Raw genomic sequence first — 13981 nt, 5'->3', positions numbered from 1 at the left:
GGTTTTTGTATAGGGAAATCATGCAACATCAATCTATTAGAATTCTTTAAGGGGGTCACCAAACATATGGAGAAGGGTGATTGAGTGTATAGGGTACGTGAACTTTCAGAAAGCCTTTGACAAAGTCCCTTACCAAAGACTCTTGAGCAAAGTAGGCAGCCATGGGATAAGAGGAAAGGTCCTCTCATGGATCAGTAACTGATTGAAAGATAGGAAACATCAGGTAGGAATAAACTGCCAGTTTTCCTGGTGGAGAGAGGTAAATAGTGGGCTCCCCCAAAGGTCTGTACTGGAACCAGTACTGTTCAACATACTCATAAATGATCTGGAAAATGTGGTAAATAGTCATGTGCCAAAGATTGTTGATGACACAAAATTATTCAAGATAGTTAAGTCCAAAGCAGACTGTGAAGAGATACAAAGGGATCTCACAAAGCTGGGTGACTGGACAACTAAATGGCAGATGAAATTCAGTGTTGATAAATGCAAAGTAATGTACATTGGAAAACGTAATCCCAAGTAAACATACAAAATTATGAAGTCTAAATTAGCTGTTACTGCTCAAGAAAGAGATCTTGGAGTCGTTTTGGGTAGTTCTCTGAAAACATCTGCTTAGCTAACAGAATGTTAGAAACCATTAGGAAAGGGATAGATAGTAAGACAGCAGATATCATAATGCCACAATATAAATCCATGATACGTCCACGCCTTTAATACTGCATGCAATTCTAGTCACCCCATGTCTAAAAAGATAAATTAGAATTGCAAAAAGTGCATAAAGGGACAATAAAAATCATTAGGGGCATGGAACAGCTTCCATGTGAGGAGAGATTAATAAGACTGGGTCTTTTCAGCTTGGAAAAGAGACAACTAAGAGGGGATATGATACAGGTCTATAAAATCGTGATGGGTGTGAAGAAAGTGAATAAGAAAGTGTTGTTTACATATCACAGGAACAAGGGGTCACCCAATGAAATTAATAGGCAGCTGGTTTAAAAGGAACAAAAGGAAATACTTCTTCACACAGCGCCCAGTCCACCTGTGGAACTCCTTGCCATGGGATGTTGTGAAGGCCAAAAGTTTAACTGGGTTAAAAAAGAATTAGATAAGTTCATGGAGGATAGTTCCATCAATGGCTATTAGCCAAGATGGTCTGGGACACAACCCCATACTATGGGTGTCCCTAAACCTCTGATTGCCAGAAGCGGGAGCTGGATGACAGGGGATGGATCACTCGATAAATTTCCCTGTTATGTTCATTCCATCTGAAGAATCTGGCGGACAGGGTACTGGGCAAGATGGACCATTGGTCTGACCCAGTATGGCCATTCTTATGTTCTTACATTCTAATTTTTAATACATATTACAAAGATGGATAAACTTTGTACTAGTGCTGTTCATAGCTATGTTCACTGCTCACAATTTTCCACTCTTGCTTTTTCTCTCTCTCACACACACAGGAGAGAGAGAGAATAACAAAACATATTTCATATAGATTCATTTTATATGTATTCAGATGCAGTGTTATAAAAAGTTATTACCACTATGTTTCCATATTTGTCAGTGTTCATGTGTATTTTGTTCTGTAGGTCTCAATGTGATTCACATGGCAGTGATGGCAAATAGCATGCCTTGTCTCAGACAGATGATTGCTGCTGGAGCTGACGTCAATGCTCAGGAACAAAAGTCCGGGCGAACTGCGTTGCATCTGGCTGTCGAACAAGAGAACATCTCTTTGGCAGGCTGCCTTCTCCTTGAGGTGAGTGCCGTGTGGGCATAATTGTTTTTTGTAGTTCATTTCTCTTTGCTATTTAAGAAAGCTTTATGATAAATTCCTAAGAGCTTCATGATTTTGTTGCTTACCCTGGTTGGTAGAATGGCAAACAAACACTGTAATAATGAACAGTAATAGTTTGTTTGTGTAGCACTGATAGTGAGCTTGGTGCAGTGCCTGAGGAATTTACAGTCCAAGATCCTGATCCTGCAAAGACATGTGCACATGCTTAACGTGTACTGTGAATAATCCTATTGAATCTAATGGAATTACTCACAAGTGTAAAGTTAAGCACATCATCTTTGTAGGGTTGGGGCATAAGCAGATAAACAAGACAGAGAACATACTTTGTGTGTGTGCGTGTACACCCATACATATATACTCAGTCATATCCTGCTTCCATTCAAGAGCAAAATTCCAGTTGATTTCAGTGGACACTGGTTTGGACCCATAATAGAAATATCATAGAATCACAGAAGATTAGGGTTGGAAGAGACCTCAGGAGATCATCTAGTCCCACCCCCTGCTGAAAGCAGGACCAACCCCAACTAAATCATGCCAGCCAGGGCTTTGTCAAGCCAGGCCTTAAAAACCTCTAAGGATGAGATTCCACCACTTCCCTAGGTAACCCATTCCAGTGCTTCATCACTAATATCACATTGGTTGCAAAATTTAGGCTTTTTAATAACCTTTAATATCTATCTGATCCTTCTTGGATTATTTACTGTGCCTAATATCTGAGCACCTAAACACCATCTCTTCATGTATACAGAGAAGTAATTTGTTCATTATATTTTTCCAACTCCTTTTGTTCAGGGCATGATTAAAGGGTTTATGTGCATAAGGATAGAGGTGCTTATTTACATGGTTTCAGTGTTTATGCAGACATGAGGCTGCAGCTGTATTCTCTACCCAGGTAGCGTTACTTTTTTATTTCCTCCCTCAATAAAATTTTAGGGTGATGCAGATGTTGACAGTACTACATACGATGGGACAACTCCACTTCACATAGCAGCTGGAAGGGGGTCTGCAAAACTGACCGCTCTTCTCAAAGCAGCAGGTATGAGGGGTTGGAAGTATTGTGGAGAGAATATTTCTACTTGAATGAAAATGTCAATTATTGCTAATTGAGAATTTAGATTTGAAGCTTGGAGCCTTCTCTGTTGGGCACAAGGGACTCATTAATGAGTGAACCCCTCCCACCCTTTCGGACAGTAGAAATCCGATGAGTTAGAGATATGAGGAACTAATTCTATGGGGTAGAAGGGGGGTTGTTAACTGTGTGGCTCTTTACATCTATCTGCTGGCTAAATTATGATGATGATTGTACTTGGGATGGGAAATGGGCTGAATCTCACAAGCAAATAATCTCATATAAGGTTCTGAGCTGTGTTTTGTTTGTAGCTTCCTGTATCGGAAGAGACTTTTCCCTGAATGGTTCAGTGTTACATTAGTTTGCTGCTGGAATGCTTTAGGGGGAAAAAGAGAGAGATCACTGAAATCTCACCACCATCTCTTATCCTCCGAACAGCCTGGAGAATGGCACACTTTCGGTGATGAGGATTCTTATCCAGTTTTGATTTTTGCACCTTTCAATTTAAACTATGATGTTCAGTGGGACATTCTCTATTTCTCTCTGCCTCACCTCAGATCTCTAGCAAGGCTAGTGTTACAGCTGTATCTGTCTTTTGGGATAAAAATCCAAACCTCCCTGTTAATTCAAGAGCAAGATAGCACTCACTGCCTACCATCCTTTGATTTTTCTGTCTGATAGTCTGTAGTGAGACATCCTATATCACAATTCACCATAGACACATTTATTTTTCATGATCTGAGCTCATGATTTGGAAGCCAGGAACTCCCAAGTTCCTATCCCAGTTCTGATGTGATCATGACTCCTTCTGTGGCCTTGGACAAAGTGTTTAACCTTTCTGCCTCCATTTTTCCCCACTGTATAGCAGGGATAATTCTTACCTCACAGGTATGTTGTGAGGCTTAACTTTTTTAGTTCATATTTGCAAAAGTATTTTGAAGGTGAAAAATGCTCTTTGGTGTTATATGCTTGTATAAAATATATTTATTTATTTTGCTTATATCAGTTCATCAACAGTATATGAAATAGCACATTTTCTATTTAAAATCTGGAGACAAATTGTTCAAGTAAAATGAACCCATGATATTGTCTTTTGTACAAGGATGTGTAATGAGACCTCTCCCCCCCCCCCCCGACTCCCAAATACGGCATAAGCTGGCATCGTTGAGTATGATCCAATGTAGTGAAGTCTTTGGAAAGCCTTTAGTTGTTATAACTGTGCTCTGTAATTCTCCAGGTGCAAATCCTCACATTGAGAACTTTGAGCCATTGTTTGACATAGAAGATGTGAGAGACAAAGACAGTGAAGATGAAGGAATCGTACCTGGAACGACACCTTTGGATATGGCCTCCAGTTGGGAGGCAAGTGATCTGTGTGGTTTATGAGTTATTTGGACAAACACAAAAAAACCCACAAACCCTTTCTTTTAGTTTAATGTGAAGAGGAAGGTACATGATTGACAACCAGTGGCACATTTCTGCAGTCATTCATTCATTGAAGACCTTGTTCACTATGAAAATCCAAGGAACTGCACTGTTTTCACAAATCACAGCTCTTGGCACAACTCACTGAATGCATCCACCACTGCAGTGCTTTTGGTTCTGTTTTTTGAAGAGCATTGCTTCATGAGGAGTCTTGGGTAACTTGTCACTGCTGAACTGATGCAGGCGGCTGTGCAGTCACTGTGGCTGGAGCGATCTCTGTTGTCTTGGAAGGGGTTAGGAAAAGGACAAATTAGGTTAAGTGGGCTTCAGCCAGTAAGAATATTAGTAGACTGCAAACTCTTGAAAGGTCATGCTTGAGACTTCAGGATGAAAAAACAGAATACACAATTCAGATACACAGAATACACAGAATTTGGCTGAAAGGATTGTGTATTCCAATTCATCATGAATCCTTTTCAGGGCAACAGTCCATCAGGATCTATCCCTAGTATCTGTATGGGGCACCTTTCATGGGTATTTTTGTCATGAGTTCTTCATGCTCACACTTTATAGTATCCCATTTAAAAACTTTAGATAACCCCCAGATTTTCAAACTTGGCTCCCTTAAATGAGGCCCCTAAATCTGTATTTTGGTAACTGCATGAGTGGGCCTGATGTTTCAGATGTGATGAGCACCTGTAGTTTTCTTTGGGTGTTCTTACAGCACAGTCACAGGGTGTGATTGTCTACAATGCAGTCATACCTCCTGATTGCATTTAGACAGACCCTGTGACCTCAGTGGGAGGTGTAGATACTCAGCACCTCTGATAATCTAGCCACCTTGTTCAGGTGCTTAAATATGGGTTTAGGAGCCTAACTTTAGGCAGCCACGTTTGAAAATTTGATGCACAATTTTTGTTTTAAATTATTAGTTTTCTCGGGTGCAGGTTACTGTGCTCCTTGCTTGGAGGATTTTCCATGTCCCTTAAAGAATCTCTGGACCTTGGGAACAGTTGGTTTTTGCCAGAGGAGTTACTTAAAGGGCAACAGAAGGCAATCTCTCTCCATTTCCCACTTGGGCAGAGGCACTACTCCTCTGCAGCACTTTTAGTTCTGCTGACCCTACAACAAGAAAGAAATATGGCTGCTGATCTATTAATACATAAAGTATGGAGAATATAGAGCAGTGTAAACATTAGGGTTGGATATGATGAGATGCAGGATAAAGACCAAGTTTCTTGCAAATATTGATATTAATGGCTAATTCTTTTCCCACACTACAGGTATTTGACATATTAAATGGCAAACCCTATGAATCAAAGTTGGCTTCTGATGACTTACTGATGCAAGGTAGAGTATTTAAAAAAGAAAAGCTCCAATAATACCCATTTATTAATTGATGAGTACTGACAATATGCTCAGAACATAGAGGAGGAACAGCTTGCAATATAAATAATAGAATAGGAATAGCCATGTCATGCTATCTGGAGTGGCTGACGACCTTGAGTGCCAACCTCAGGGCAGACTGTCAAGAAGCAGGACAGAGACTCCAAACTGGTTGCATGTTCTAGAATTAGATTTCACCAACCTAGTAACAAATGTAAACTCCTGAAGCACTATAACAGTCTTACCAGGCAAGCTGGACTTATTGATAGCTGGTTGCTATACACTGAAGATCACAAAATATTCAGGTTACTTACAGTTGCAAGAGACCTGTCACTTACCTGTCACTTTGACCCAGGTCAAATTGTACCTTAGATCTCTCACCAAAGACAATGCTTGTAGCCAATCCTGTGATAAATTAACTAAAGATTTATTAACTAGGAAAAAGAAATGAGATAGTTATTACAAGGTTAAAAAAGGCAAATGTATATGTCTATGGTTTTAAAAGATGATGGAGTTGTAGTAATCTGTCAGCTCTGAATGTCTTTCAGGGCTAACCCAGGTTGACCCTGGGGATCTCTGCTTTTGTTTCATAGCTCCAGCTCTGTGAGAGTCCAAACAGCAAAAGAGAGATGAAAAATTTTCTTGTCAGTTATTTTTATTTCCTTCTTCCAGAATTCAAGCTGATGGGATGAGTCCTTTTGTACGTAGCCTTTTCTTGGGTGAGAAGGGGCAATTAACAAAATCTTTGTATTGTGATGTCCCACAATGGCCCATATAGTTTTGATAGGCCTTCTTGATGGTTAGAAGACAGTCCCTCCTGACGGGGTTTATAGTTTCAGAGCAAACATTTTTTACAGTCATAAAGCAAAAAATTAAATATTACTTTGTAGCATGTAATAAGGATGTTATAAGTGAGATTAATGCATTCAGCAACTTACAGGCAATCCATAATATCTAAGCACATTGTTATAAGTGCAATACCTGTCTTAACCATACTAACCCAAAGGTGAAGCAAACTGGTTTCCAGTGCTCAGCTGATGCCTAAACCGTTGGCAAGAGCTGGCACCTGGTCTGCCAGCGTCACAAGCCATACATCGGAAGTGCGACTGCTAGTAGAATAAATATGGTTATTTTTATAGTGATATGTTATTTCTGACTTTGGAATTACGACAAGACATAGTCCACATGCTCACTGTTATGCTACAGTGTGAGTAAATATATTGAGTAAATACTTTCATGTCTACCAATCACTTTTTAATTAAACGGTTTGCCTCTGCTTAGGGGCAAAAATGTGACTGTGATTTCATAAATAGGTGCATGGTTTATGCATATAATAAACTTGGTTTATTTCTGTTTCACCAGGAGATATGAAAAAATTGAATGAAGACTCCAAGCAGCAGCTTTACAAGTTACTAGAAGTACCAGATCCAAACAAAAACTGGTGTACACTGGCACAAAAATTGGGTCTGGGAATACTTAGTAATGCCTTCAGGTTGAGTCCTACCCCAGCCAAAACTCTGCTGGATAACTATGAGGTAACTCTTTTTTAAAAGATGTTCTAAAGGACCAAGGGAACACAAGGTCATATGTGACACATGCAGCTGCCCTCGATAATGTTGTCCTCCTGCATGGATAGATGATGCCACCCTTTATTTTGTAACAAATCTGCCACAGTGATATGTATATTATTTTCCTTTCTCTTTTGTCATAGGTTTCTGGTGGTACAGTGAAAGAGTTGGTCGATGCCTTGAGACTAATGGATTACACAGAAGCAATTGAAATAATTCAGAAAGTGCTCTCCATCCCATTAAACCAGTCTAGCAATGAGGATAATGCTGTGAAGGCTCCGCCATCGTCACCATCTGCCTTCTCCACCAAAGAAGAGACGGGTAAAATAGATAGGCATAGATAATGTGTTTTGAAAAGTGTTTTCCAGCAAGTTTCATGTGGTTCTGATACATTTCAATCCAGCTGCCTTTGCACAGAACAGCCCTATTCAGTTGCCTGTCTGGGAAGTATTAAAATATGTAAGGGTTTCTCATTTTACACTTGCCAGGCCTAATAGTGAGGGGAGATGAATGGAAGTTGAGCACATAGCAATGACTCAGGGCAAGAGTTATTATAGTCTATTTTCTAAAAATAGATATTTGCCACGTCATAGGTATTAATTCATCCTTGCCAGCAGCAAGGGCCTAGTCAATCTCATTTGCCCATGATTGAACATCTGCTCTGTCACGTCATTGTCCAGCCTCCCCTGGGTTTGTACAAAACCCCTCCGTTTTCTTTTACTAGTTTTTCCTATTATCTTGATTGGACTTAAGTGTTTTGGCCTCATTAACTGCTCATCAAAGTAGTTAGGCTATACAGCTTGATATTACAATTTAAATAGTTGCCAATTTTACAGCACTGGTCATCTACAGATTTTAAATGCTGTATGGAGGTGGGTAATGCCATTTATCCCCATCTTATCAATAGGGAAACAGAGGCATGGAGGTAAATGAATTTTCTATCGTCACATAGTGAGTCAGTTTCAGAACAAGGAATAAAACCCAAGTTTTCTGACACCCAGACTAGTGCCTTATTCATTGACTAACACTGCCTCTGTAGCCCACGTACAGTATATACTGAGACACAAGATAAACCAGTCAGGTTTCACTTCCATCACCATTGCTAGTTTAAATTTTATAGTGCCATTCAGTTTAGACTGCATGCCTATGTATATGCTATGTAAAAACTAGGTATTATTCTATCTATGTTCCTGAAGATTACAATGTCAAATCTAAATTGGCAGCACCACCAGTGAAAGAGCTTTGCCACTTAGCCACAATAATAAGCCACTCCTTATTCATTGATTTGAAAATGTGTTTTAAAGAGTTAGTAATTTAAGATCTTAAAAATTCCAAAATGTGCTGAATGATCTGTTTCAATCGCATCAAGCCCTTTGTTGCCAGCTTTATAAAGATGATGGGTCTCTGTGCCATAAGCACCTTCAACTGAGGAGACACAGCTCACATAACAATCAGTTATTCCTTTGTAGATCTTGCACGGATGGCAGCTGTCGCTGAACTTTTCAGATTTTATACTCACCTTAACTAGATGCAAATTATTTAAGTACTTTGACAATCCATCCTTTGTTCTTTCGTGGAAAGTTGTCTTAATAGCAAAGAGACCTCAACCTGGACACTATAGTTCAGCAACAGTTTATACTTCTAAGATCCAGAATGCCTTTATCCTGGTACTGAGCACACTCCTATGGGCATTACCAGTGAGAGGATAGTAGTAACTTTTATGGATCAATATGGCTGCTAGTTATTATGCATGGCATCACACTTAAATACCAGGTGTCTAACCCTATCCATCCTCCCACCATTGATACCCATTTTTGGCCACTAAACGACCCTGCAGACTCAATCAGCATAGTGTGATAGAAGGGCATCAAAGTAAGTAGGCTTTGGTCAGTTCCTGAGCAAAAACAACCAACACTTTCCTACTGCAGTACTGAACCCAAAAATTGCAGTATTTTGATTGTGCTTTACAAGTGCCTTTGTCTATTGGAGTATATTTCACATGGCTTATAATGTTTTTAGTGCAGGATGAAAAACAAATGTGTATTCTTTTCTGTTTTCTTTCTCAGGTGAACTTTATAATGTAAAATTGCAAGACAATGAAAGCATGTGCGATAGTGGCGTGGAGACCTCCTTCCGCAGACTTAGCTTCACTTATTCTGAGTCCCTTAACAGCAAGTCATCGATAACACTTAGCAAAATGGCCCTGGGATATGGACAAGAAGGCTCAGTTCAAGGCAAAATGTAACCAGTTAGTAACATGCAATTAACCAAAATAACAGTTAAAATTATGCCTGTATAATTCTCTCCAGCAGAAGTGATCTTACAACCAAAAGTGCACTGGAAAATACCTGTCTGAAGTGTTCAAGATTTGAAAACATGACTCATGAACATTGCTTCTTTCTTTGTTTCTTAAGTATCTTTATTTTGTTCATTTACAAGCAGTATAGTGTTACCAGAACCAGTAACCAGTGCTGCATAGTGCATGGAACTGGATGATGTAACTGAATGAGCTTTTCTGGTTGCCAGAATTTTCTGAATGGGATGGACGTTGCTACTTCTTGATAATGTTGAACACCAACTCACCGTTCATAAAAGATGTACTGCACACAGAGCAATCAGAGGATGCATCTTCTAGCAACCCATTCCCCAGTTTTACAGCACAGCTACATGGAAAGGGGAGCTCATACAACTGTTAAAAGGATTCCCCTGAGGTTAAAGACAAATTGTGGTTTTCTCAAAGTAGTCATTATTGCAATTTTAAAAAAACTACAAAAAAGAGATCATGTATATTTCAGTGAATGTATTTAAATTTAACTCTGGTGCCTATAATCATTCAAAGCTTTAAAAAGTTTGTCACTTTACTATTGTAAATATTCTTTTTAGATCAAGTCCTTTTACAAAGGAAATTTGTGCTTTTTAAATGCTTATTTTTATTTTACTTTTATAATAAAAACAAAATTAAATTAAATCTTTCCTCTTCATTGACCATTTTGACTTCCCTTTGTAGAGTTTTAGAAAGATTTGTGTCTTTTTATTTTTTTCCCTCTGTTCACCATTTCAATTATAGGATCTGAGAGCAGATAATACAAGATTAATGTGATTTTTTTTTCATTAAAAATAGCTATGAGGCTGAAAACAATTCCTCCTCAAGCATTGGCCATTTTTACTTGAGAAGTCAGGGGCCTGAGGTATAGCTGAGCAGAGATGCCGTGTGCAGGCTGTGGTTTGTGGTTTTGGAACTATGGCCTCTAATGCTAATCCTCTTTACTCCCATTTGTGTGTCTGTCCTGTTGATTAATAACAGTGAAGGAGAGTGCACCACGGGAGGATGTGCACACACTGCAAAGTAGGGCTCGCATCTGCGCAGAGCCGTGCCTTGTGCTTTGAATGAGGGGGATATAGGGAGGTGCAAGCCTGCAGTCACTCAGTTCCATCTGGGCTGCAAAGCCAGAGACTCCACAGCAGAAGAGAAGGAAATGGGGAGGTAGAGCCCCAATAGGGACAAAACATAGAATCATAGAATATTAGTGTTGGAAGAGACCTCAGGAGGTCATCTAGTCCAACCCCCTGCTCAAAGCAGGATCAGCCCCAACTAAATCATCCCAGACAGGGCTTTGTCAAGCCTGGCCTTAAAAACCTCTAAGGATGGAGATTCCGCCACCTCCTGCGGTAACCCTCGGTGCTTCACCACCCTCCTAGTGAAATAGTTTTTCCTAATATCCAACCTAAACCTCCGCCACTGCAACTTGAGACCATTGCTTCTTCTTCTGTCATCTGACACCAATGAGAACAGCCTGGCTCCATCCTTTTTGGAATCCCCCTTCAGGTAGTTGAAGACTGCTATCAAATCCCCCCTCACTCTCCTCTTCTGCAGATTAAATAAACCCAGTTCCCTCAGCCTCTCCTCGTAAGTCATATGCCCAAGCCCCCTAATCATTTTCGTTGGCCTCTGCTGGACTCTCTCCAATTTGTCCACATCCTTTCTATAGCCGGGGGCCCAAAACTGGACACAGTACTCCAGAGGTGGTCTCACCAGTGCCAAATAGAGGGGAATAATCACTTCCCTCGATCTGCTGGCAATGCTTCTACTAATGCAGCCCAATATGCCATTAGCCTTCTTGGCAACAAGGGCACACTGTTGACTCATATCCAGCTTCTCGTCCACTGTATCCCCAAGTCCTTTTCTGCAGAACTGCCGCTTAGCCAGTTGGTCCCCAGCCTATAGCAGTGCATGGGATTCTTTCGTCCTAAGTGCAGGACTCTGCACTTTCCTTGTTGAACCTCATCAGATTTTTTTTTGGCCCAGTCCTCCAATTTGTCTAGGTCACTTTGAACCCTATCCCTACCCTCCAGTGTATCTGCCTCTGCCCCCAGCTTAGTGTCATCCGCGAACTTGCTGAGGGTGCAATCCATCCCATCATCCAAATCATTAATGAAGATGTTGAACAAAACCAGCCCCAGGACCAACCCTTGAGACACTCCGCTTGATACCGGCTACCAACTAGACATCGTGCCGTTGATCACTACCCGTTGAGTCCGACGATCTAGCCAGCTTTCTATCCACCTTATAGTCCATTCATCCAATCCCTACTTTTTTAACTTGCTGGCAAGAATACTGTGGGAGACCGTATCAAAAGCTTTGCTAAAGTCAAGATATATTATGTCCACCGCTTTCCCCATATCCACAGAGCCAGTTATCTCATCACAGAAGGCAATCAGGTTGGTCAGGCATGACTTGCCCTTGGTGAATCCATGTTGACTGTTCCTGGGGGTTCCTCCAGGGGGTTCCTCTCCTCCAAGTGCTTCAAAATGGATCCTTGAAGACCTGCTCCATGATTTTTCCAGGGACTAACAAAGAGTTACAGGGATTTCACAGGGATACAACTCCCACCCCCAGGTGACAGCACATTCCACCAGAGTTTTTCATTTAAATTGGATTTTTATTTTAATTAAATGCATTTTTCTTTTTAAAAATAAACCTATTTAAAAGTACATTTGAACCTGTGACAGCATATGTAAAATAATTTACATAAAATAAATTAATATTAAGCAGTACATGTTTGCTGCTGAAGTTTCAAAGAAAGTCAAACCAATGAAATCATGCAAGTCACAGGCTAAACATCTGCAACCAGAGTGTTTTGAACTGCTAACCCAGTTTTTGGCAGCAGTAACCTCTTCTGCAGGTGCAAGGATTATGTATATTTCATGTGAGTTTATTCAACTAGTTCAGTTCAATGACTAGTTCATTCAAAGTTAAGAAATGAATAGGAAGTTGAAAAAGCAGAAAAGTTTGTTTTCCTCTTCCTATCTATGAATAAAAACTCAGTGTGAGAGGATGAGATTCTACAGTCCTAAAATCTTGAAGGACATGGTGACTAGAAAAAATCGTTTCAATTCATTAACTGTAGATCATTCTTTTTTAGTTTAGTAAATCCGTTTTAAATGCAAAATGTGTTTGGATAACTTTGTTTCTTATGTACCCAGCACACTGAAGTAATAAAAGAATTAAAAGCTGTTTCTGCACATTTCTATTTTGAATTCCAGTTTCCATCCAAACAGCTTGACACAAATCACAAGTAAAAAAAAATTAATCATCCAACAAATAAGAAACAAATCATTCACCATTTTCTAACATAAAAATTTTAAAATTAAGAATCTGAATAAATGTATGTTAAGCTAAATGAATGAGTATAGCTTTAGTTTATCCTTCTGGTTAGCAAAAAGTAGTACCAAATTTAGTGTAAATGCTCTATTTAATTGCAGATCAATTTGTTTTAATTTTTACCAACCACTGTGTATCAACTATTGTTTAGCAAAATAACAAAAAAGTACAAATGAAAACAAGATTAAAATTCATTATTTCAATCAAGGTTTACTGCTTGCTGATTTAAATCATAATTAAAATCCGTGATTTAAATCATTTTGCTTGAAATGGTATGGAAACACTGGTGCTGCTGGTGTCGGTAGCAAGAATTCTGGAAACAAAACACAAAGGGTCAAACTGAGTCTTCATACTCTCAGTCCTGTGAGCTCATTACAGCTCCCAGATTTGAGCCCAACATGCCAATGCACTATACTTCCTTGTGAAGTAGAATTAATTCTTATTTTAAACACATCTGCAGCTAAAGCCATCTTCATCCTATAAACTTGATTTTTCTTCCCCTTCCATCTTCTCAAATGGGTAACATGCATGTCACATTTTACAAAATTTTCTCTTGTTTACATTGCCATATGCCATATACTGATAGGGCACTGGTTGTTTTTATTGTTTTTTTAAAGGGTGGAAGTTGAAAAACTCTCTCCCTAAACTGGTGTCTAATTACATGAACAAGAAAAGTAATGCAGGTGCATTAATAACCCACACTTTGCCTTTTGATAAAATCAATTAAGGATTTGAACTGCCCTCCAGATATCTGGGTGGCCAGCGAGTGGCAGCTGATGACTGGGGGCCCAGCTCTGCAGGCAGCAGCGCAGAAGTAAGGGTGGCAATACCATACCATGCCATCCTTACTTCTGCGCTGCTGCTGGCGGTGGCTCTGCCTTCAGAACTGAGCTCCCGGCCAGCAGCTGCCGCTCTCCAGCTGCCCAGCTCTGAAGGCAGCACCGCCACCAGTAGCAATGCAGAAGTAAGGTTAGCAGTACCACAACCCTCCCTACAGTAACCTAGTGCCCCCCCAACTCCTTTTTGAGTCAGAACCCCTACAATTGTAACACTGTGAAATTTCAGATTTAAAT

At 39.9% G+C, this 13981-nt stretch overlaps 1 protein-coding gene across 1 annotated transcript in view; it reads left to right on the top strand.

Moving 5' to 3' along the window:
- Positions 1 to 9491, top strand: part of NFKB1 (nuclear factor kappa B subunit 1) — a 60396-nt gene extending 50905 nt beyond the window's left edge. The window contains exons 17-23 of the mRNA XM_065404850.1: positions 1590 to 1759; positions 2732 to 2834; positions 4105 to 4229; positions 5576 to 5642; positions 7041 to 7213; positions 7390 to 7567; positions 9313 to 9491. Of these exons, the coding sequence (XP_065260922.1) occupies positions 1590 to 1759; positions 2732 to 2834; positions 4105 to 4229; positions 5576 to 5642; positions 7041 to 7213; positions 7390 to 7567; positions 9313 to 9491 (995 nt within the window). The remainder of the gene's footprint in view (positions 1 to 1589; positions 1760 to 2731; positions 2835 to 4104; positions 4230 to 5575; positions 5643 to 7040; positions 7214 to 7389; positions 7568 to 9312) is intronic.
- The last annotated feature ends 4490 nt before the right edge of the window (positions 9492 to 13981 follow it).

Source organism: Emys orbicularis, chromosome 5 (assembly GCF_028017835.1).
Source record: "Emys orbicularis isolate rEmyOrb1 chromosome 5, rEmyOrb1.hap1, whole genome shotgun sequence".
NCBI lineage: Eukaryota > Metazoa > Chordata > Testudines > Emydidae > Emys > Emys orbicularis.
The sequence above is the reverse complement of the archived record's forward strand: the minus strand, read 5'-3'. Positions and strand labels throughout refer to the sequence as shown.